This window comes from Periplaneta americana, chromosome 4 (genome assembly GCF_040183065.1).
Source record: "Periplaneta americana isolate PAMFEO1 chromosome 4, P.americana_PAMFEO1_priV1, whole genome shotgun sequence".
Taxonomy (NCBI): domain Eukaryota; kingdom Metazoa; phylum Arthropoda; class Insecta; order Blattodea; family Blattidae; genus Periplaneta; species Periplaneta americana.
This window is the reverse complement of record NC_091120.1, coordinates 42078208-42101311: the sequence shown is the minus strand read 5'-3', so window position 1 is coordinate 42101311 and position 23104 is coordinate 42078208. Positions and strand designations below refer to the sequence as shown.

The window sequence follows — 23104 nt, the reverse complement described above, 5'->3', positions numbered from 1 at the left end:
TCTACTTGCCATATTCCTATAATCAGATTTGGATGGAGAATTTCTCGATTAACGTTTCCGACTTCTGATGTATTAAACTGTCATTCTACTTACCATATTCCTATAATCAGATTTAGAGGTAAAATTTCTCGATGGACGTTTTTCACTTCTGATGTATTAAACTCTCATTCTACTTGCCATATTCCTATAATCAGATTTGGATGGAGAATTTCTCGATGGACTTCTCCGACTTTTGATGTATTAAACTGTCATTCTACTTGCCATATTCCTATAATTAGATTTTGAGGGAGAATTTCTCGATGGACTTTTCCGACTTCTGATGTATTAAATTGTCATTCTACTTGCCATATTCCTGTAATTAGATTTGGAGGGATAATTTCTCGATGGACTCTTCCGACTTTTGATATATTAAACTGTCATTCTACTTGCCATTTTTCTATAATTGGATTTTGATGGAGAATTTCTCAATGAACTTCTTCGACTTCTGATGGTTTAAACTGTCATTCTACTTGCCATTTTTCTATAATTGGGTTTGGATGGAGAATTTCTCGACGATCTTTTCAGATGTCTTAATGTGTTAAACTGTTATTCTAATTTCCATAGGTCGAAACAGATAGCAATCTAATGACGCAATATATGTGTTGCAAGAGGCAACATTTAGATCTCTTATTCCGTGTAGTTTTGCGTACCAGTAAATCTGTTTTCTCGGTATTACTGAATCACTGTATTGTTAAATAAGTGCACGTTTTCTGTTGATGTGAGAAGGGTAGAGTAATTCAACACTTCGCACACTCGATTCAATCGTTTTTAGTAGAATACGATACGATCACTTAAGACAACTTCAATTTAGGCCATAGAAAATCAGTATCATAATATAATTTATATCTGCATCTTTGTATAATGCAGATTATATCCTAGAGTACTTCATCTATCTACGTCCTAAGGCTACTTATCACGCGCTACTCACTTTCTTCTCTTGTCAGGATTAAGCAGAAAGATAATTTACCATCGCAGGCCACAAACCACTGTCGGAATCGATTGTCTGTGGGATTTCCGAAGAGTTATTTGTAGACTTTGACTCCTGCTTCAGTTATTGCATTGAAAACTGCTGGCCATTTACTTATTGTCCTAAGTTGGTGGAGGTGACAATACTGTGTCTTTGAAAGTACCAAACCCACAGTTCAAGGATGCTGGAGAGAGATTGTTTTTTCAACTTTGTGGTCGTCTTGAATCAAGATTTGTATCGGCATCATCGAATCAACTGAATCAGTTTCATTCTGTGACCTGATATTGACAATATCTTCACCTTCTATTTCTCACATTTTCCATTATGATGATTGCATATTCATGTAATTTTTTTACAAATAAAGGGACAAAAGGACTCAAATTTTTCATCAAACATTCTACAAACGTTTTCAAAAACAGTTCCAACAGTGAATAAAACAAATCACTTGTTCCTTGCAAATACTGTATAGATGATGATTAGAAAATTTATGGAAAAAGACTTTGAGAGAATCTTCAGAAGAAAGTATTGTAAATTATAGAAATAGAGTGTAATAATTATTGTTAAACAGTACGTTTTTAATAACTTTATTTTAAATATTTCATTCCATTACATAACATGTTTACTTCTAGAATACAGTCTGCTTGTGTTTGTAATGGCATATTATAAGGAGTATTTATAATAACAGAGATAAAAATATTTTTTGTGCAATTATAAGTATGTGCCTCGTTTGACATTACTTCTCACAAGCTTACTGTATTTTCTTTACAGCTATGTTTCTATATTTTTTATGTTTTATAATGCTGTTTATAAAAGAGATAAATTATGAATATGTAGAACACTAAGTGAAATGCAATTTATGAAGTGACAGCGATAAACAAATAAATATATGTATATATTTAAATAATTGCAAAGCTATGATAACTAACTGAACATACAGAATTTCCTGTTCTATAAAAGCATGAAAATTCAATAAATGTGTAAGAAAGTTGGCCACAAAACATTAAAAAATCTCACTGGTCGATACCAATAGGTTGGACTCTGGCGACTTCTAGAATACATGAATGCGTAATGACATAAATTTATCCGTAATGGTGGCCGGCAACGTGGGCATGAGCTGCGAAGTGGGCAGCCTTAGCCGCGGCAACTTCGGGGGTGTCCACGGGCACTGCAGGAACGTGGGCAGCGTAGTGGCCACCATAAAGACCAGCACCGTAATGGCCCTCGTGGTACTGTCCATCATCGTAGTGTCCATAGTGGCTACCATAATGGTCCTGTCCATCATCGTAGAGTCCAGGGTGGTACTGTCCGTCGTCATAGTGACCGGCATAGTGCCCGTAGTGGTCCTGTCCATCATCGTAGTGTCCAGGATGATACTGTCCATCGTCATAGTGACCACCGTAGTGTCCACCATAAGCGCCGTGGCCGTAGCCGGGGGCGCCAGCTGCAGCGGCGGCGGCAGCTCCGTAGGCGGCGAAGTGGGCGGCCTTAGCGGCGGCGACCTCGGGGGTGTCGTGCACGGGGAGGGCGGCATGGTGTCCATGGTGAAGAGGCACAGCGCCATAGGGATATCCAGCGTATCCTGGGCGAGCCAACACAGTATTCACAGCTACTAGGCAAAATGCCGCAATCTGTATACAACAGAAATGACACAATATTCAATATTACATAGTTCGTCTGTCTGTCCGTACGTGCATCTATTTATTTGGATATAGGGAGGGAATATTATTAATAGGGCCTATTCTATATTTTTTAGTCATCACAACTACAATGGCTGAGTGATAGCGTACTGGGCTTATAGTCAGTAGCGAGGCACAGGGGTAGAAAGTGCAGATAGCGTCTACCTTGTAATATCTCTCTAAAACCTTTAATATTATGTTAATATAAGGCTAGAAGTAAAGTAGAATATTCGTTTCGTAATAATAATTTAGTTACTTATTTTACTAGATACCTCAGTATTACAGTAAGGCGGTGAGAAAAGACGACCTGTTATGTGTCTCAGTGCACCGGGATCCTTTCCAAATCCTATTGAAAAAGGAGCTGCCTCAAGAGGTGGTTTATGACACTCAAAAGACGTGCCAGCTGTGATATTATTGACATATTATTTCTCTTTTTTCTCCATGGCTACGCCCAATCTAAACAATCTGGTCACTGGCATCAAGCTTTCTGAGTAATCAGTTACTTTTCAGAAAGTTTTATGTCAACTGGTTGGTTCTGCAATGGCTTGTGACTTTCACAATCTTTATTTATATTCTATTGCGTATTTATTGACTAATGTTTTTCTACTCTAACACAAACGTTCACGCTAAAGTAAAAATAAACAATGCCAAAATTCTAAAACAAAAAATATTGCACTTAACTTTACTAAAGTACTTCCTTAGATTCTGTACAGCAATGTGAAGTGGAATTACCTTACTGGTACTAAAGTAATAAATTATAATATTAATTATAGTATATAATGTATACGATTGTGAGTATTATATTATTAATAGTATATTTATTAGCAATAACTGCATTATATGAAATATCCAGTAATTATGGTAAGATAAATTACAATGCTACTATCTGCCCTAGTAAGTAGGCTCTATAGCATGCTTCGTCATTCGCACTGCTAATTAGTCCGGGTGGCTTCAGTTCAAATACCGGTTGCTTCACTCTGAATTTATAATTTTGTGTTAGGCAAGTCCGTGATCCAGGCAACACAGGGTTTTTCTCCGGATTCCTCTGGCTGATAAATAATATGGTGAAATGGTTGAACCTCGAGAAAATCCGAATTGCCACCTTTTCTGTTAATATGGATTTTTGCAGTGGCGTAGCATGAAATTTTGAGCAGGGCAAGATAACTCAAGTTGTCTTTCATGCAATATGAGAAAACGTATTACAAAAATACAGTCTTAAAATAAATAGTAGTCAATTTCAAGTCAGCAGACGAAGATTGGTTGGAACAACGTAAGTAACACCAATAAGGCATCACCTCAAATGAGACGTAATAAAATATGATTTCACGGTTTACACATATCTCTTAACAAATATTGACACGTATACGTATAACATTAGCTCACTCCCTGTCATACTTAGAGAAATCACAATATTAGTATCATTACGTAAGTATGCGTCTGTCTTTTGGTTGTGTCCTTCATTGACATCAAAGGAGTCGGTTATTTGTTTTTTAAATCACCTTTTGTTCGTAAGTCAGTCTTGATAATACAATTGTCCTAAAAAATTCAAGTGAATTAGTGTCAGGAACTGTTATTTCGCTCATTATTTATTATATCAGCCACAATGCACACTAACACTTCAACTGAACACAATTGACGAAAAGGGATAACTCGGAAACTACTTATTTTAAATGTTAAAGCTAGCTTCTTGCGAGCCTTGCGACTAGGGTAGTTTAGTTAGAAAGGGATGGAATATCTGCGGGGTGGATTACACAGAAGAAACCGATCTGCTTGGAAGCTGGTGTGTGCAGGCTTCTTGTTTACTGCTGCATCACAAATCATCCTGAGCTGCCGCATCACAATATTTAACGCGTAAATATAAATTCTATTAAAATTAATAAATAATTTTGTCCATAAACTGCAGGTTTATTATGAAATTATTATTAACTGGGGAAACTAAGCTTTTTAGCTCACATTGACGCTACGCCACTGGATTTTTGAATGAAAAATCTCAGACCTTACTTGAGCTCGAACCAGAAAAGTCTGCGTGACTAGGTAATGGTCTACAGTTCCACACTACACGGTTTTATTACTGTAATTTGAATATTAAGTGTTGAATTGAAATTGTGCCAGTTATATATTATAACAATTGTACTGCCGCTATTTAATGCCTTATTCTGTTTGCATATCTAATATACTCGTATAAATATTCTAAAGCAATAATGAAGTCGATGTTCATTTATTCAAATCCAAAACAGAGACACCGCTACTGCACGGAACCTCTGCTCCGGTACCACACACTCGGTTGTTCGGAGCAAGCGAGAGAGCTAGGGAGTTGAACAGTGCAAAACAATTGATGACCACTGGTTACACAATATAGTCACTTCTTTAAAACCTACGGGCTATCCATAGCTTCCATATTTCTATATCAGAAAATGAAATCAGAGTTGTATCTGTTTTCTGAAGTGGTTCTTTTTTGAAGATAAAGTCAATTTTGTATTTACAATAGGAGTTATTGTTTTCTTCACTCGGAGGTCCGAGTATTTTTCCCACTGGCTAATGCTATTATTATTATTATTATTATTATTATTATTATTATTATTACTTGCCCACGTCCAAGGTCAGTGTAACAGAGGTTTACTCCTCCGAAATGCCAGACATCATCATGCTCGATCCTTAATTGCAATTGCTTTGAAAAAACAGTCTTGGACAGTAGAAGAGCAAGTCTTTTGCCTTGCTACTAATGGCTCCTCTAGACGTATTGAGACCATAGCGTATTCCCAGACTACCAAGAAAGGTTATATAATTGATCCTACCTTAAGGATTGAAACGGGGAGTAGCCAACCGGAGGATGTCAATCAAGAAAAGATCAACATTTATCTGCCACCAACAGTTGATTACTTCAAAGCAAAATACCAGCTTGAAAACATTGAGGTGATTGGTCTTCTTATTGGAGCTAGTTGTGTGATTCCCAAGTTATTTGAAAGCTTCAGGAAGACCTTTGAACTACACAGACACTTACTACTGACATCATAACTTCAGTTTTGAGACCCTCTTGCCAAATTTTGAGTCATCATATTCACTCTGTTTAATTTCTTTTTCTTCACTTTATAATTCATATAGCCTATGTTTATTTCAATTTTCTGTCAACAAATTTATGCAAACATTTAATATTGTAAAATTCATGTAGGAGAGTATACTGGTGGAGAAGTTCAAATATCTGGGAGCAACAGTAACAAATATAAATGATACTCGGGAGGAAATTAAACACAGAATAAATATCGGAAATGCCTGTTATTATTCGGTTGAAAAACTTTTATCATCCAGTCTGCTGTCGAAAAATCTGAAAGTTAGAATTTATAAAATAGTTATATTACCGATTGTCCTGTATGGTTGTGAAACTTGGACTCTCACTTTGAGAGGGGAACAGAGACTACGGGTGTTTGAGAATAAGATTCTTAGGAAAATATTTGGGGCTAAGAGGGATGAAGTTACAGGAGAATGGAGAAAGTTACACAACGCAGAAGTGCACGCATTGTATCCGTCACCTGACATAATTAGGAACATTAAATCCAGACGTTTGAGATGGGCAGGGCATGTAGCACATATGGGCGAATCCAGAAATGCATATAGAGTGTTAGTTGGGAGGCCGGAGGGAAAAAAGACCTTTAGGGAGGCCGAGACGTAGATGGGAATATTAAAATGGATTTGAGGGAGGTGGGATATGATGATAGAGACTGGATTAATTTTGCTCAGGATAGGGACCAATGGCGGGCTTATGTGAGGGCGGCAATGAACCTCCGGGTTCCTTAAAAGCCAGTAAGTAAGTAAGGAGAGTATACTGAGTCCTTCTGAGCTACCTCCAATGGGAGGCAGTTAACAATTTAAATTATTGTATACCGGTAATCCAAAATAGTTACCGGTACTAAATATAATAATGGAGAAAAAATGGGAGTATAAGGGTACAGTACATCAGTTATTCATAGATTTCAAAAAGGCATATGACTCGGTTAAGAGGGAAGTATTATATGATATTCTTATTGAATTTGGTATTCCCAAGAAACTAGTTCGATTAATTAAAATGTGTCTCAGTGAAACATACAGCAGAGTCCGTATAGGTCAGTTTCTGTCTGATGCTTTTTCAATTCACTGTGGGCTAAAGCAGGGAGATGCACTATCACCTTTACTTTTTAACTTTGCTCTGGAATATGCCATTAGGAAAGTTCAGGATAACAGGCAGGTTTGGAATTGAACGGGTTACATCAGCTTCTTGTCTATGCAGATGACGTGAATATGTTAGGAGAAAATACACAAACGATTAGGGAAAACACGGAAATTTTACTTGAAGCAAGTAAAGCGATCGGTTTGGAAGTAAATCCCGAAAAGACAAAGTATATGATTATGTCTTGTGACCAGAATATTGTACGAAATGGAAATGTAAAAATTGGAGATTTATCCTTCGAAGAGGTGGAAAAATTCAAATATCTTGGAGCAACAGTAACAAATATAAATGACACTCGGGAGGAAATTAAACGCAGAATAAATATGGGAAATGCGTGTTATTATTCGGTTGAGAAGCTCTTATCATCCAGTCTGCTGTCCAAAAATCTGAAAGTTAGAATTTATAAAACAGTTATATTACCGGCTGTTCTGTATGGTTGTGAAACTTGGACTCTCACTCTGAGAGAGGAACATAGGTTAAGGGTGTTTGAGAATAAGGTGCTTAGGAAAATATTTGGGGCTAAGCGGGATGAAGTTACAGGAGAATGGAGAAAGTTACACAACACAGAACTGCACGCATTGTATTCTTCACCTGACATAATTAGGAACTTGAAATCCAGACGTTTGAGATGGGCAGGGCATGTAGCACGTATGGGCGAATCCAGAAATGCATATAGAGTGTTAGTTGGGAGACCGGAGGGAAAAAGACCTTTAGGGAGGCCGAGACGTAGATGGGAGGATAATATTAAAATGGATTTGAGGGAGGTGGGGTATGATGATAGAGACTGGCTTAATCTTGCACAGGATAGGGACCGATGGCGGGCTTATGTGAGGGCGGCAATGAACCTTCGGGTTCCTTAAAAGCCATTTGTATGTATGTATGTATGGTACTAAATACACATTAAAATATTACTCAATTGTTACCTTTGCTTATGATTCATTAAATATAGTTAATCTTACCTTCATGGTATTCCTCATCTTAAGACGTTAATGCAGTTTAGACACTGAACTTAAAGAACACTGTACCGTCCCTCATCTCATTGCCCCTTTATATACATCTCATCGACCTGCACAACAAAGACTGCACGTCCTTCACTTTCATATAGGCCTATACAAAATATTTTGAAACTATTTCTTTACCATACTTTTGTCTGCAGACACACCTTCACCTTCGAAGTCGCATTTCACTGTCCCGCTATCCGGAAAGCAAGTCCCTTGTCAGCTGTCTCTGGTTTGCATGCTACAGCATCATAACTTCACTATAACAATGATAAAGGACTCTATTTTGATATATATTTAGTTTCTCTTGCCCTTAAATCATCTTTCTGACATTTCTATTCTTTTATTGTTCTTCACTACAAGATCGCCTCAGTGACGTCGGGTTCAATGCCGTAAAGTCATGGACGTTAGATTTCAGGCTCCCACCACCATTGAATTCTTTTTGGTTTGTCACAGTGTGTTCAGGTTTTATCTCTGCGACGTCGTGGGACTACTTATAGGGACCATCTTCAGGATAGCGTTGCTTGTTTATTATTAGAAACATTTTGTAACTTATAATATGTCTGTTTAAAACGACAATTTTTCACTAAAATAAGCTATAGTTGTAACCGAGGATGGAAGCTGTAAGCAGTTCCGGAACATGGAAGATATGAAATAGTAGTCTCCCGGTAAGGTTAAATAAAATGAGATCTAAGATAACCTGGCTGGAAGGACCTTTCAGGTCCGGGTGAAACGCACTTTGGGAAAATTACATGCAACCAGAGAATCATTAACTCTATGATGTGATGATGTGATTCCTTGTTTTACGGAAACTCGTACGGAAACAAAAGACAGAGAGAAGAAGTTAATAGCTACCAGATTTATTTACTGTTATGAAATAAATACATAAATAAATAAATAAATAAATAAATAAATAAATAAATTAATTAATTAATTAATTAATTAATTAATTAATTAATTAATTAATACATAAGTAAGTGAGTAAGTAAGTAAATAAATAAGCGAATAAACGAACAAATAAACAAATACATGAATGAATGACTAAATAAATAAATAAATAAATAAGTAAATAAATAAATAAATAAACGAAGAAAATATAAAGGAATAATCGAAAAAACGAATAAACGTACAAACAAACAGATACATGAATGAACAAATAAATAAGAAAATAAATAAATAATTAAGTAAATAGATAAGTAATGAGGTAAAACAACAAAAAATGGAAATTAAGTAAATATACATAAATAAATAATTAAATAAATAAGTAAATAAATTAAACAAATATACATAAGTAAGTAAATAAGAAACAAAAAAGTAAATACATAAATTAATAAACAAATAAAACTGCATGGATAAATGAATAAATAAAAAGTAGTAAATAAATAAATTATTAAGTAAATAGATAAGTAAAGGAATAAAAAATTAAAAATAGGAATGTAATGAATATATATATATATATATAAATAATTAAATAAATAAGTAAGTAAATAAATAAGTAAACAAATAAATAAATTAATTAATTAATACATAAATAAGTAAATAAGGAAAAATAAGTAAATAAATAAACGAATAAACAAACAAAAAATAGACATGAGTGAATGAATGAATGAATGAATAAATAAATAAATAAATAAATAAGTAAATAGATGAGAAAAAAATAAAAATAGGAAATTAAATAAATATATAAATGAATAATTACACAAATAAGTAAGTAAGTAAATAAATAACTAATTATGTAAATAGATAAGTAAAAAAATAAAAAATAGGAAATGAAATGGATATATAAATAAATAATTAAATAAATCGATAAGTAAATAAATAAATAAATTAATTAATACATAAGTAAATAAGAAGTAAAAAAGTAAATAAATAAACGAATAAACAAACAAACATACATAAATGAATTAATGAACAAATAAATAAATATATATATAATTAAGTAAATAAATAAGTAAAGAAATAAAAAATGAAAAATAGGAAATTAAATATATTTATGAATAACTAAAGTCTAAGCATCATAAATCCGAAAACGTATATTCAGTATATACTTTTTATTTAATATTAGTATTTTGACTTGTATTTGTGATTTTTTATGCAGGTCTTGAAGAATAACAGCAAGGCTTCAGAATGAAGTGGTAGAGGCGGCTCCACCACCGTCAGCTTCATTCTGCCACAATATATCAGAGATTTCATCCCTCACATCACGCCCCAAGATATGTGCCTAGTGGTTACGACAACTATGCGCCCCAGTGAAATGGTCAGTATTTCCTTCTTTTCCTAAAACTTCAGTGTCAACATAAACCAACTGAACTTAAGTCGGTAATTTTTTTAAACCACGCAATGTACTTAGATGCTCTATGTATTATCTACTCACGGTATTGTTGAAATTAGAGATGAACAAAACTAACTGCCGCTCTCGCTCGCTGTGTTCGTTGCATTTGTCTTTCGAGTCTCGTCGCGTAACTCTCGTGAGCTATCGAGTCTTGCTCATAATTCTCGAAATAGCATTTGGTAGGCGTGGAAAGATTTTGTAACTTTGAATGACATACATTATTGAAATAAATAAGATTAGAGATGTATGTGTCTATCTAATGCCTACCCACTTAATTTGCGTGATTCGGGTTCCGCATATTATGGATAGATGGCAGGATGCATTAGAGATGTTTAATTAATACAAAAAGACAAAACAAAACACTATCATATTTATCAAAATGTTCTCGCTCTATTATCAGATATCACCTTTGGTGTCATAAACAGAAAAAATTCTAAAATAAATTTGCATTTCTAAGAAATATAAAACATAATGTTAAATAAAGCGTTAATATTTTTTTACTTGAGATTGTAACTACACTTGATCTCAAACATACGAAAAAAATCTTAGTCTTTTAATAAGGGCCCAGTAATTAAATAAAGATTGATAATATTGGTGATAATATTGGTGATTCTGAACAAAAAATGTTCTATAAACATATGCCTTGCTCATAACAGAATATGACTTGCAGCGGTTTGAAAATCAGTGGCGTTAGCCTCATGTCCTTCATCAGCATTCACATGCGGACGCAATCAAAACGACGTTAGGTTGTAGTATGATCAATGAAACGTATCCTGGGCGTTGGATCGGTCGCGGTGGAGTCATTTCTTGGCCACCGAGGTCACCCGACGTTACTACATTGGATTACTGTGCGTGGAGTTGAATTACGAACGAAGTCTACAAGCGCAAAGTGAAAACTTCTTGCTGGAATTTTACATGCTTGTGTTCAAGTAAAGGAATGTCCGAATCAGCTCAGCTCAGCAACACAGCAGTTGTGTACAAGAGCTGCAAAGTGCACTGAAGTTGACGGTGGACTTTATGAACATGTTCTTTAAAGAAAAGTGCACAACATAAGGTAACAATGTTTTAATTTACTATCACCTGCACTTTTCATGTTCTTTATTGTCTCCATTAGTTTTCTCCGAAACAGTTAAAAACAGAACATATGTTCATTTAAACTTTTTTGTTCAGAATCACCAATATTTTCACAGTTGCCAAAACAGATAAAAATTCAGTGTGGTATAAACAACTGTGGCGATTCAAGGCTGCTTCAAGTTCGAGAGCTGGCCACTCCCGATGTCTTGGAAGTTCGTTTAAGCAGTCACCGACGTAGGCAATATTGTCGTTCGGGTTTTCGGTTTTGCAGGCCCTGTCTCGATCTTTGTTCAACTCTAGTTGAAATGTAATCCAGGTAATAAGATTCTATTATATTGTCGACACAGAAGTTATGTAATTAAAAAAAAATAATGCATGAATTTTTAATGATATTATTTGCTAGCTGATTTTTAATATCATAAAACAATGTGACATGGATTTAAACGAATTTAATTCTCGCCTTAATGAACTGTGTTGCTTCATTCCGTGCAATTAGATACCTAAGTAATGACTATTATCTGTGCATTTCGAACTGATGGCTCAAAGTCAAGCAATGGACTGCATTTGCCATGTGTACTTACCCCAATCCTGGACCATTCTCCTCAACTAAATTCAGATGGGACAGCCAGGATTACCAGTACTTCAGTTCACAGTTTTCAGTTCAGTAACTCGAGCGTGGTTTGTACTTTTGTACGTTTGTACGTGACCTTGATCCGCCAGTTCGAAAAGCACAGATAATAGTAGTGAATAACGTAAATATTTAATTTAGTGCACTGATACAAACACGAGTAAAATAACTGCTTCTGTAAGTGGGTACATCGTACTTGAGAAATAATGAATGATAGGCAAACCCGCTCAACTGAACGTAACGTTTAGTTGTCTACATATCTCGGCGCACTGTGAGGCAGAGCTTCTGATTTCTGATGTAGCATAGGTGACGAAGATTTACATAGTATCTTTGCTAAATTTATTTAGGATTTTTCGAACTGAAGTTATAATATGAACATACGATAAGAATAAAATAATAGGTCAACATGATATTGGACCTATAGGAAAATAGAGGAAATTATAGTGAAATTGTAAGTCGGGATCTTTTGTAGCCTATACTGGACCTGATGTAACGAGCAACACAAAATAGCAGAGATATGTGGTCATTCATTTCACTGTGTTCTGCTCAAGGGCAGGTCTTTCACTGCAAACCCAGCTTTCTCCAATCTTTCCTATTTTCTGCCTTGCTCTTTGTTTCCTCATATTATGATTCATATATCTTAAAGATATGTGGTGGAAGATTTATTTATAGAGTATAGCAGCGGTCATCAGAACACTGCACTCTCGGGATAGCTTCTCTTACCCGCAGGTCTCTTACAGCACCAGCGTGCATTCATGGCTGCCGGCGGGTACGCTTCCTCCTGCACGAGGGTGCATGTCGCCATGCACTGCTTACCCGTAACCCATTTCAGCGAGTGCTGACGACCACTGCAGTATTGTATACATTGCTATAGCAGTGTGATGTTTTCATATGTGTAGTTTAGAAATATATGGGAAATTGTTTTGAAATTAAGATTGTTTGAAGAAAATTAAACAAATGAGTTCGCTGAGTTAACTCTGTGGTAGCGCGTCTGTCTCCGGATTAGCCGGCCCGTGTTCGTTTCCCACGGGATCAGAAATTTTCATGTAAAAATTATACCAGCGAATAGAGATTATAAAGAATGGACACTGAGCGAATTTTCCTGTGTTTTGTTTCTCTGTGCGCCAGCGGTTAGTTCCACTTTCAAGCGCTAGAGGTAGTGTAATCGAGCATACGCTAAGATAATGATTGAGAATAGAATTGAGACACAGGATCCAAACATCGCCTACCTTATTGCATAATCCAGTAACGCTTTGCTTCATATAAATTCAAGTTAACAGCTTTTCCTTATTTCTCAGATACAAACTAGTTGTAATAATAATATTTTATATTTCAGATATAATACATTATATTATCAACTAATATAATACATTATAAAATTAAGTATCGAATTCGTTTAATATTTGTATATAATATAATATAATATAGGTATATGGTTTTACTTCTCGTAAGAGTTTTTTTTTTCCATTTTCAGTGCTATGAAATCATTACATATTTTAATTGTTGTTGGGGTCAACGTCTCAACTCTCATTATAAAGTTAATGACGGATTTATTATTTTATGGATCCAATTTATTTTATTTGAGTACATAATGTACCTAGATGTATTAATTATATGTGTTATATTTCCGCTGTGTCGACTGCTAGCTGGTGTGATGTCAGCGCCAACTCTAGGGAGAAAGCAGAATCTGACGCTTTAGCTGGCTTGAAGGTCATTGAAATCAGTCCGGCTACATCAAAGGTACCGACGCGAAGTGTCCATTCTTTATAATCCCTATTCGCTTGTTGTACCTCGGGACTAGGAGAGATGACGGTGTACAATTTCTAATCACTAAATTGTGTACAAGTATGCCTGGGTTAAATACCAAATCTCTCTTCAGTGCATATTATGAAGAGAAGGCATATGTCACTGTTGATAATGATTCGTCCGTCTGATGGGGACGTTAAGCCTGGCGGCCCCTTGATGCTATTCGACAGAAGTAGGCTACGTGCCGACACCGAGCTTCCCCTTCTCCCTTCCTCATCTTCATAATCATCACCCTTATCCATTTCCTACATTACACTTACACGAACATTTACACATACACTCACCCTAGTACACGACATAACTCTTCACAGATACACATCATGCATAACGTGGCCCGCCGAAGTGGTGTGCAACTTTAAAATGGGCCACAGTCCTGCCATCTATCCGCAGTATGCGGAACCCGAATCACGCAAGTGAAGTGGGTAGGCATTAGGTATACACGCATTAAAGAAGTTATAGCATATTTTTTAGATTATCGTGACGTACAATGGCGCCTCACTTCAAGATTCGTCAAACGATTTGTTTAATGACTTCTTTGACGTAGTCGACCTGGTTGGCGAGTTGGTATAGCGCTGGCCTTCTATGCCCAAGGTTGCGGGTTCGATCCCGGGCCAGGTCGATGGCATTTAAGTGTGCTTAAATGCGACAGGCTCATGTCAGTAGATTTACTGGCATGTAAAAGAACTCCTGCGGGACAAAATTCCGGCACATCCGGCGACGCTGATATAACCTCTGCAGTTGCGAGCGTCGTTAATTAAACCATAACATTTTTCTTTGACGTAGTTTACTTAGTTTACTTCTTTCCCCACCCGAATCCGGAATCCTTCGTAATGAAAAAATGGCAGAATTTCTAATGTTTATTAGAACAAAACTATTGAAAATTGGTTTTTTGACTGTGATAACAATGTGCAATATTCGTTCAATGGCCGGTCCGTAACTTGGAACCACGATCAAATGGGACAGACATTTGTGTGAAATGTTTGCATTGTTTTTGTGTCACCTGTTCAGCGATGAAGTGGATCGCACATGTTACGAAATATTCTGCATATTCGGCGTGTGAATCCTTATGCCTGTATAGCCTACCTCGTTGGGTCGACCTGGTTGGCAAGTTGGTATAGCGCTGGCCTTCTATGCCCAAGGTTGTGGGTTCGATCCCGGGCCAGGCCGATGGCATTTAAGTGTGCTTAAATGTGACAGGTTCATGTCAGTAGATTTACTGGCATGTAAAAGAACTCCTGCGGGACAAAATCCCTTCACATCCGGCGACGCTGATATAACCTCTGCAGTTGCGAGCGTCGTTAAATAAAACATAACATTTTAACCTACCTCGTTGACCGCCATAATGTTGTAGTGTGCCCCAGACTCGTCTCCAATCACATTTCGACGGAGGAAGGCATCACACAGCTTGGATAATGTGACGGACTCGCTCAAGCAAAAACCAAATGTTGACGCGATGTTTTTTATGCCTGACACTGCGATTGGCGCGAATCAACTCGTCAAGCGAGCTTGATGCAGTACATTCGTGGCTGTTATTGGTCGTCCACTGAGGGCCTGATCATGCACGCTCGTCGTGACTATATTGTCACATTTCGGACTCCGTGCCCACCTCCTGACAGCACAGGCACCTCCATGGACAGCACTCATTCGTTGATGTATGTCGTCGGGCGCACAACCCTCCTTCGTGAGCAATCCAATCAGAGACCGTTGTTTTAACTGAACGTTCCTGTAAGTCGCAATTTTATTCACTACTAGCCGTACCCGTGCGCTCCGCTGCACCCGTTAGAAATAAATATAAAGTAATTACATAATTAAAATAGGACATTTGATCCAGGGAACATTCGTGTTTGATATAAGGATAAATAGTTTATTATGTTACTTAATTTAAATTGTATTTGCATAATTAAAATGCGATCATTTTGATCCAGAGACCACTCATTTGGTCATAAAAATTATTTTAGGAAATACAGGAAACGAATGTACAGAGTAGCCTATCAAGTTTTCTGTGCATAGGAAGCTATTTTAATCTTACCTGTCCTCGATTCACTCAGAAGTTACTGTAATAACATTATAGCATTATGTCCATCTAGAGAAACTACACTTTCCAATGGTGAATTAATAATTAACTATACAAATCGGTTAATTTAGCTCAAGATATTACTTCATACAAACACAGAAACATTCTCTGTAGGCTATCTTTCATAGCTTTCGATTGTTGCTGTCCAAGGCCCCTTATAGACGAAGTCATTTGTTTTTTATTTCATTACACGGCCTTAGATGGCAGTTATTTTAATTTTAAAACTCATTTATCTCATTAAATATCAGTCCTATCAAACTTTTTCAAGGAATAAAACTTATCGGAAATTATTTTTAAAGAAACTTTTGTTATGTAACATTTTTCACAAAAATCAATAATAAGCGAGATATTTCGATTTATTTAATTCAGGCCCCCTTATAACCCCCCTTTTAAATAATATATTTTGAATGTCATATAGCCTAAAATCTAAGTTACAACGAACTTAATTTATATTCTAATTTTAATCGAAATCCGTTCAGCCATTATCGCGTGAAAAGGTAACAAACATACAGACAGACAGACAGACAGACATACAAACAAAAATTTCAAAAAAGCGATTTTCGGTTTCAGGGAGATTAATTATATATGTTATGACCAATTATTTTTGGAAAATCGAAAATTACCAGAAAAATTTCGGCTACAGATTTATTATTAGTATAGATACTGCGCATGCGTGACGTTGCGTGAGAAGGCCGCTACGTGTCGCGATAGTCGGTAAATCAGAACACTGTTCTGCTCATGCGCGACGTTGGATGAGAAAGCCACTTTTCTTCGTTCTATAACGTCTGACAGCAGAAGTAAACATTGCCTACAACAGAGGAGGGTGGTATAATTGCTATTCAACACTGGCAGAGATTTCATTCCAAGCTTGTCTTGAAGTTTGGTGGAGATATAACGCTTCAGACCGAGCTCAGCTTCAAGACGTGGAATGAGACCTCTGCCATTGGTTGAAACTTCTCTCCTCCTCTGCGGGTAATGTTTACATCTCCTGTCGGACTTTATGGAACTAAGTATAGTTGTCTCGATGTTCAATTAATCAGGGTGGAGCGGTATTGCCAGTGTTATCACGCATGTTAGTTCAAAAAATAAATTACCATTGGTACAAGATAAAGAGATAAATGAGTAGCTTAATATCAAAGACGGACATCTGTCGTCTCCCTAGTTTTTTGATCTAGAGGCAATTTTTTAATTCACAGTGTCCTTTGTAATATTTAACACAATTCATTTTATAAATATAGGCCTAGTGTTAGAGTTTGCATATGGTTTCACTATAACTGGAAAGGAAGCTCTTATCATCCAGTCTGCTGTCCAAAAATCTGAAAGTTAGAATTTATAAAACAGTTTTATTACCGGTTCTTCTGTATGGTTGCGAAACTTGGACTCTCACTCCTAGAGAGGAACATAGGTTAAGGGTGTTTGAGAATAAGGTGCTTAGGAAAATATTTGGGGCTAAGCAGGATGAAGTTACAGGAGAATGGAGAAAGTTACACAACACAGAACTGCACGCATTATATTCTTCACCTGACATAATTATGAACTTAAAATCCAGACGTTTGAGATGGGCAGGGCATGTAGCACGTATGGGCGAATCCAGAAATGCATATAGAGTGTTAGTTGGGAGACCGGAAGGAAAAAGACCTTTAGGGATGCCGAGACGTAGATGGGAGGATAATATTAAAATGGATTTGAGGGAGGTGGGGTATGATGATAGAGACTGGATTAATCTTGCACAGGATAGGGACCGATGGCGGGCTTAAGTGAGGGCGGCAATGAACCTTCGGGTTCCTTAAAAGCCATTTGTAAGTATAACTGGAAAGAGCATGAAAAATTGTATAAAAAACCACAGTTATCTAAATTTCGATTGAGGTCAGATGTCCGTCTTTGATATTAAGCTACTCAATAACTGTTGAGAAATTATAATGTTCTAGTAAGAAACTGTATGTTCTTCATGATGTGTACTTTCAAAATAAATAACATTTCACAAATAGGTACCATTTGAGAGCCACCGGCGTAGCACTGTCGGCTAAGGCGCTTGCCTGACGATCCGGAGTTGCACTCGCGCACGGGTTCGATTTCGCTTGGGCTGATTATCTGGTTGGGTTTTTTTCCGAGGTTTTCCCCAACCGTGAAGAAAATGTCAGGTAATCTATGGCGAATCCTCGGCGTCATATCGCCAAATATCATCTCGCTACCACCAATTCCATCGACGCTAAATAACCTCGTAGTTGATACAGCGTCGTTAAATAACCGAGGGGAAAAGAATAGCTACCAGTTAATGATAAAATACACATATTTGGTCAATAATACAGTGTTCATGAAGTCGATAAAATACATTAAAGAAGATATATCACAGTTATATGAACACTTATAAGTTTATTAAAGATGATATTCAGGCATGTTTCGGAAAATGCTTCTCCATCTTCAGTGAAAAGTTACATCGACGATGTAGTTCAGATGTTTGAACTATGTTCTTGCTTGACTTAAAGTAGACTGACTGACTAGTTTCTTTAATTGATATATTTTACGACGCTTTAAAAACTGGGATTGTTATTTAGCGTCTGAATGAAATGAAAGTGCTAGTGCTAGCGAAATATTTCCAGGATCAAGGGCCGAAAGTTACTGAGCATTTACTCTAAATGTGTTGAGGGAAAACCTCGGAGAAACCTCAACTAGGTAACTTGTCCCAACCAGGAGGAATAATATTGATCTCTAATCAGGGAAAACGGGAGATTCCGAAAAAACTTTGAACTTGTCCAGCATAAGTGGCAACATAGGTTTTTCAATGGAAAATATCAGACGTATAACTGAAACTCAAACCCGGAATGCCTGTGTGACAAGCTGATGGTCTAGATCATACCTGCACAAACAGCGCTCAACGAGCGCGCGCGCTCCTTCGCTCGCCGAAACGAAGAGGAAGATACGTCAGAATGACATAGACTTGCTATAGGTAGAGGAGAGGGAAACGACCACTCATTTATCTAGTGGAGTGCAGTGTGTAATCTCAGTAACTGTTTCACATTGCTTACCTACTGCTACAGTACAGTATGGAGGAATCTAAAAGACGGAACATAACATTTAACGATTTACAGCTCGAACTTATTGATCTTCAATGTGACCTAAGGGCTAAAGATCGTTTCAATAATACTACTAGCCTGAGTGAGTTTTACAAGACTAAACATTAGCAATAATATCCACGACTACACAGGCTGGCTGTGAAAATGATTGCTATGTTTGGCTCAACATTTATATTTGTGAGCAACTGTTTTCTATAATCAACTTTAATAAAGGCAGACATCGAACATCTGTAACTGATGTTTCATTACAATCAGTAGGGCACTGTTCCTTTCAGCTGCCAACAGTATAAAACCTCGTTTTGATGTACTGATAAATAAAAATATAACAAAATGATATCGTACATTTAAGTAGCTGTAGAATTTCTATTATTTCTGTAAAATAAATATTTATTTATTAATTAATAATAGTCCAAGATACTTTTGCAAACACTTAACGGGAATTCATTTCATAATCACTCGTAATAGTACTTCCTTTTGTGTAGGCCTACATTTTGTGCGAGATCACCCCTTCTTCCAGTCCACCCTTATACAGAGCGCAGCTAATATCTGCATTCCGCTCATGAGCTGTGAGCCGCCTCGGAGAGCGCAAACCTTGTGCAGGCCTAGTATAGACCATGCAACCACCTCAGCGAGGAAGAATTTTTACTTAACCGATTTATCTACAAATCTGAGAAACAAAACCCGAATCGACACACAACTCAAATTTTATAAAGTGATGGCTGTCCCAATGCTAATGTATGGTTCTAAGAATTGGGCACCAAATAGATCTGACAGAAAGAAAATTGAAGCAAGAGAAATGAAGTTTTAAGAAGAATTGCTGGTCTTACTTTCCTTGATCAAATGGACAGTAATGAAATTAGAAATAGACTAAATATAATAACCTAAATGAAAAACTTATTTTAAATTAAAAGTAGTCGTTATGATCACATATTGCGAATGGATCCTAACATTATAAACCAGAATGTCATAAATATGTTGGTCGTCCTAGAACAAGATGGAGAGATTCTCTCTGAGCCGGAACAGGTCTTCGGACCTACCATGCAGAATAATAATAATAATAATAATAATAATAATAATAATAATAATAGTAATAATAATAATAATAATAATAATAGTAATAATAATAATAATAATAATAATAATAATAATAATAATAATAAGGAGGAGGAGAAGAAGAAGAAGAAGAAGAAGAAGAAGAAGAAGCAGAAGAAGAAGATAATGATGATTTTCTTAAGCAAACGGAAGAATCTGCTTGTAGAGAATTAACTTAGGCATAATGTAGATATTTAATTTCGTCGGTTAAGAAATTTCCTAGGGAAACAGTACATACATCACAATTTAAATACATTTATTTTAAATAATTGGTTTTACAATATGAACACATTACAATCTACAATTAAAAATCAAAAGAACAGTCTTAGGTTGTAACTGGATCGTATTCAGTAACTTTCCATACATAGTGGTATGAATATCCTCAACTTCGCTTATAATTTCGGGCCTCATGTGGCGGTATTCTTATATATAATTTAATTTATCTAATTAACTGTCAACATATTGAACAACTGGAGTTATCCGTAATGGTGGCCAGCAGCATGGGCATGAGCTGCGAAGTGGGCAGCCTTAGCCGCGGCCACTTCGGGCGTGTCCAGGGGAACTGCAGGAACGTGGGCAGCGTAGTGGCCACCATAGAGACCAGCACCGTAATGGCCCTCGTGGTACTGTCCATCATCGTAGTGTCCGTAGTGGCCACCATAATGGTCCTGTCCATCATCGTACAGACCAGGATGGTACTGTCCGTCATCATAGTGGCCGGCGTAGTGCCCGTAGTGGTCCTGTCCATCATCATAGTGTCCAGGGTGGTACTGTCCATCATCATAGTGACCACCGTAGTGGCCGTCGTAGTGTCCACCGTAGGCGCCATGGCCGTAATCGGGAGCGGCAGCCGCAGCAGCAGCGGCGGCTCCGTAAGCGGCGAAATGGGCGGCCTTAGCGGCGGCAACCTCAGGTGTGTCGTGTCCGGGGAGGACGGCAACATGTCCGTGGTGGACAGGGGCTACGCCGTAGGGATATCCCAGGTACCCGGGGCGAGCGAAGACCGCATTCACAGCCATCAGACACAGAGCAACAATCTGAAATTGCATACATTTTGTTTATACAGGAAGTTAAAAAAATATATATTCAATATGCTATTTTGAGAGGCAATATTGATCAAAGTAAGAAAACAGAGTCTAATAAAAATGACCCTAAAAGTACGTAATATCTTCCAACATTATATATTTTTTTGGTAGGTTATTTACGACGCTTTATCAACATCTTAGGTTATTTAGCGTCTGAATGAGATGAAGGTGATAATGCCGGTGAAATGAGTCCGGGGTCCAGCACCGAAAGTTACCTAGCATTGGCTCATATTGGGTTGAGGGAAAACCCCGGAAAAAACTTCAACCAGGTAACTTGCCCCGACAGGGAATCGAATCCGGGCTACCTGGTTTCGCGGCCAGATCACAGGTGTGGACTTTAACATATATCCACTGTGAATTCTGTTATGGTAATGTTTTCGGTTCTTGTTTTATTTGCTACGGAAAATCCGCAAAGCGCACTTTGGATTGAAGCGCACACTGAAGAAGAACCTTGTAGCGCACAAATATACGTGGCAAGTGGGATCCTGAAGCGCACACACTAACATAAAATATTCACTATAGGCCTTTCCTATATGTATTTTACACAAGTCTTACAAACACTAACTACAATGGTTTACATTATTGTTTCCCTTACAGTACACATATACGTCTCAAGTCTTATATTGCGAGATATTGAAGCCCGTCTATTTCACTTATCCTATAATCTAACCATGAAACATGCCTATCAGAAGACGTAATGGATGCTTGGAAGATTTATGCGTTAGTTTGAGTTATTTTCAGATAATGGTCTCCTACTCGTTGTGTTAATCGTGGACATAAGAACCGATCAGTGGTATGCAATGTGTAAGCTACATTTGTATTTGTTGTAAACAGAAAATTAAATATAGTATTTATGTATATAGGCGAAGCATGTCTTGCACTCATTGTGAATGCCACGTCACTGAACTTTTGCGTTGTTTGTCGTTTCTATCCACCTGTCCGCAGCTGGTTTCTCTGTAAGCGCGAGGGCGCTCAGAGAAAGGCTTATCCCCAGCCCTGTTGTTGTGAGTAAAATTGTCAGTTGTACTGTTTATGATGATAAAACTAAATCCCATTAGTACATTAGTTCTAGGCTGGAAACCTTAGGGCTCAAGAGCTCATAACACTGAAGGTAGACGTAGGTAGAAATATGAGTATTGTAAACATATTTGGCGAAGGGCATAGCTGCATTCAGAAGTGGTACATTAGATATTAGATCTACGCATGTTGCCGGGACTTCACTAGCTAACAAAGAAGGCAGTCCTACTATATACTGTCGTAGCGGTTTAAGAAATTGGTGGCCCAACAGTCGTCCGTTAGCAGCGCCACAGTCGCACCACTCACGCGCCACTAAAATATACTAAAAGCCAGGTTATGAACCGACTAAACCGGAAGCAACGTTCTGTTGGTCTCTTTCTGAGCTCTGTTGCCACATAGTGGCGCGAGATTCAAAGCGTGTTCAGCGTTTGTCACCGATATGTTTAAAATAACTACTGTCTATAGTTCTCGATAACACTATCAACAATATTAGTAATTAAAATTACTGTTTTTAAGAAAGCACGAGCTAATGACGCTGGTACGAAATACGACTCGAAATGCACGTGGTACTTCAAATGAACTGGCTACGCTGTCTCCGTGATTCCGTTGCCAGATTTTCGTTAGCAGACGACATTTTCACGCGATGTCCAATGAAAAGCTCCGTTCTCGTTCTCCCCTCCATCCCCCACACTCAACGTGTCATCACTGTACAGGCTACCCCTCTAACCCGCACTTTCCTCTCGCCCATCCAACTACTTCCTGTTTCGTCGGTTCATAACCTGGCTTTTAGTATAGTAGCGTGACTGTGGCCCCGTCTGAAATTAATTCCATGCTATCACGATGGGAAGCGCCACTTTTAGTGGCCACCAACCACTCAGACCGTCTGCAGCGCCACTATTCTGTGGCTATGGCTGCGTCTGAAGGCCCTCATTTATACTCATTATTCACAAGCAACAGCGCTTCAGTAGCGTTTCTAAAAGTGGCCTTGTCTGGAGAGGCTCTTAGACCCAATTGTATAAAACTTCCTGACTAAAGATCAAC

At 37.4% G+C, this 23104-nt stretch overlaps 2 protein-coding genes across 2 annotated transcripts in view; both read right to left on the bottom strand.

The window, feature by feature from the left end:
• Window positions 1-1574: 1574 nt before the first annotated feature.
• LOC138698808 (cuticle protein 5-like) lies at window positions 1575-7909 on the bottom strand. The gene is made up of 2 exons (XM_069825032.1): window positions 7843-7909; window positions 1575-2634 (listed from the first exon to the last, which is right to left on the bottom strand). Exons 1-2 carry the CDS (start codon window positions 7858-7860, stop codon window positions 2086-2088), a joined length of 567 nt encoding a protein of 188 aa, XP_069681133.1. The 5' UTR covers window positions 7861-7909; the 3' UTR covers window positions 1575-2085.
• A 12293-nt stretch (window positions 7910-20202) lies between these two features.
• The window catches only part of LOC138698906 (elastin-like), a 74132-nt gene continuing 71230 nt past the window's right edge, over window positions 20203-23104 (bottom strand). Inside the window, exon 7 of the mRNA XM_069825104.1 lies at window positions 20203-20998. Within this exon, the coding sequence (XP_069681205.1) occupies window positions 20438-20998 (561 nt within the window). The 3' untranslated portion in view covers window positions 20203-20437. The remainder of the gene's footprint in view (window positions 20999-23104) is intronic.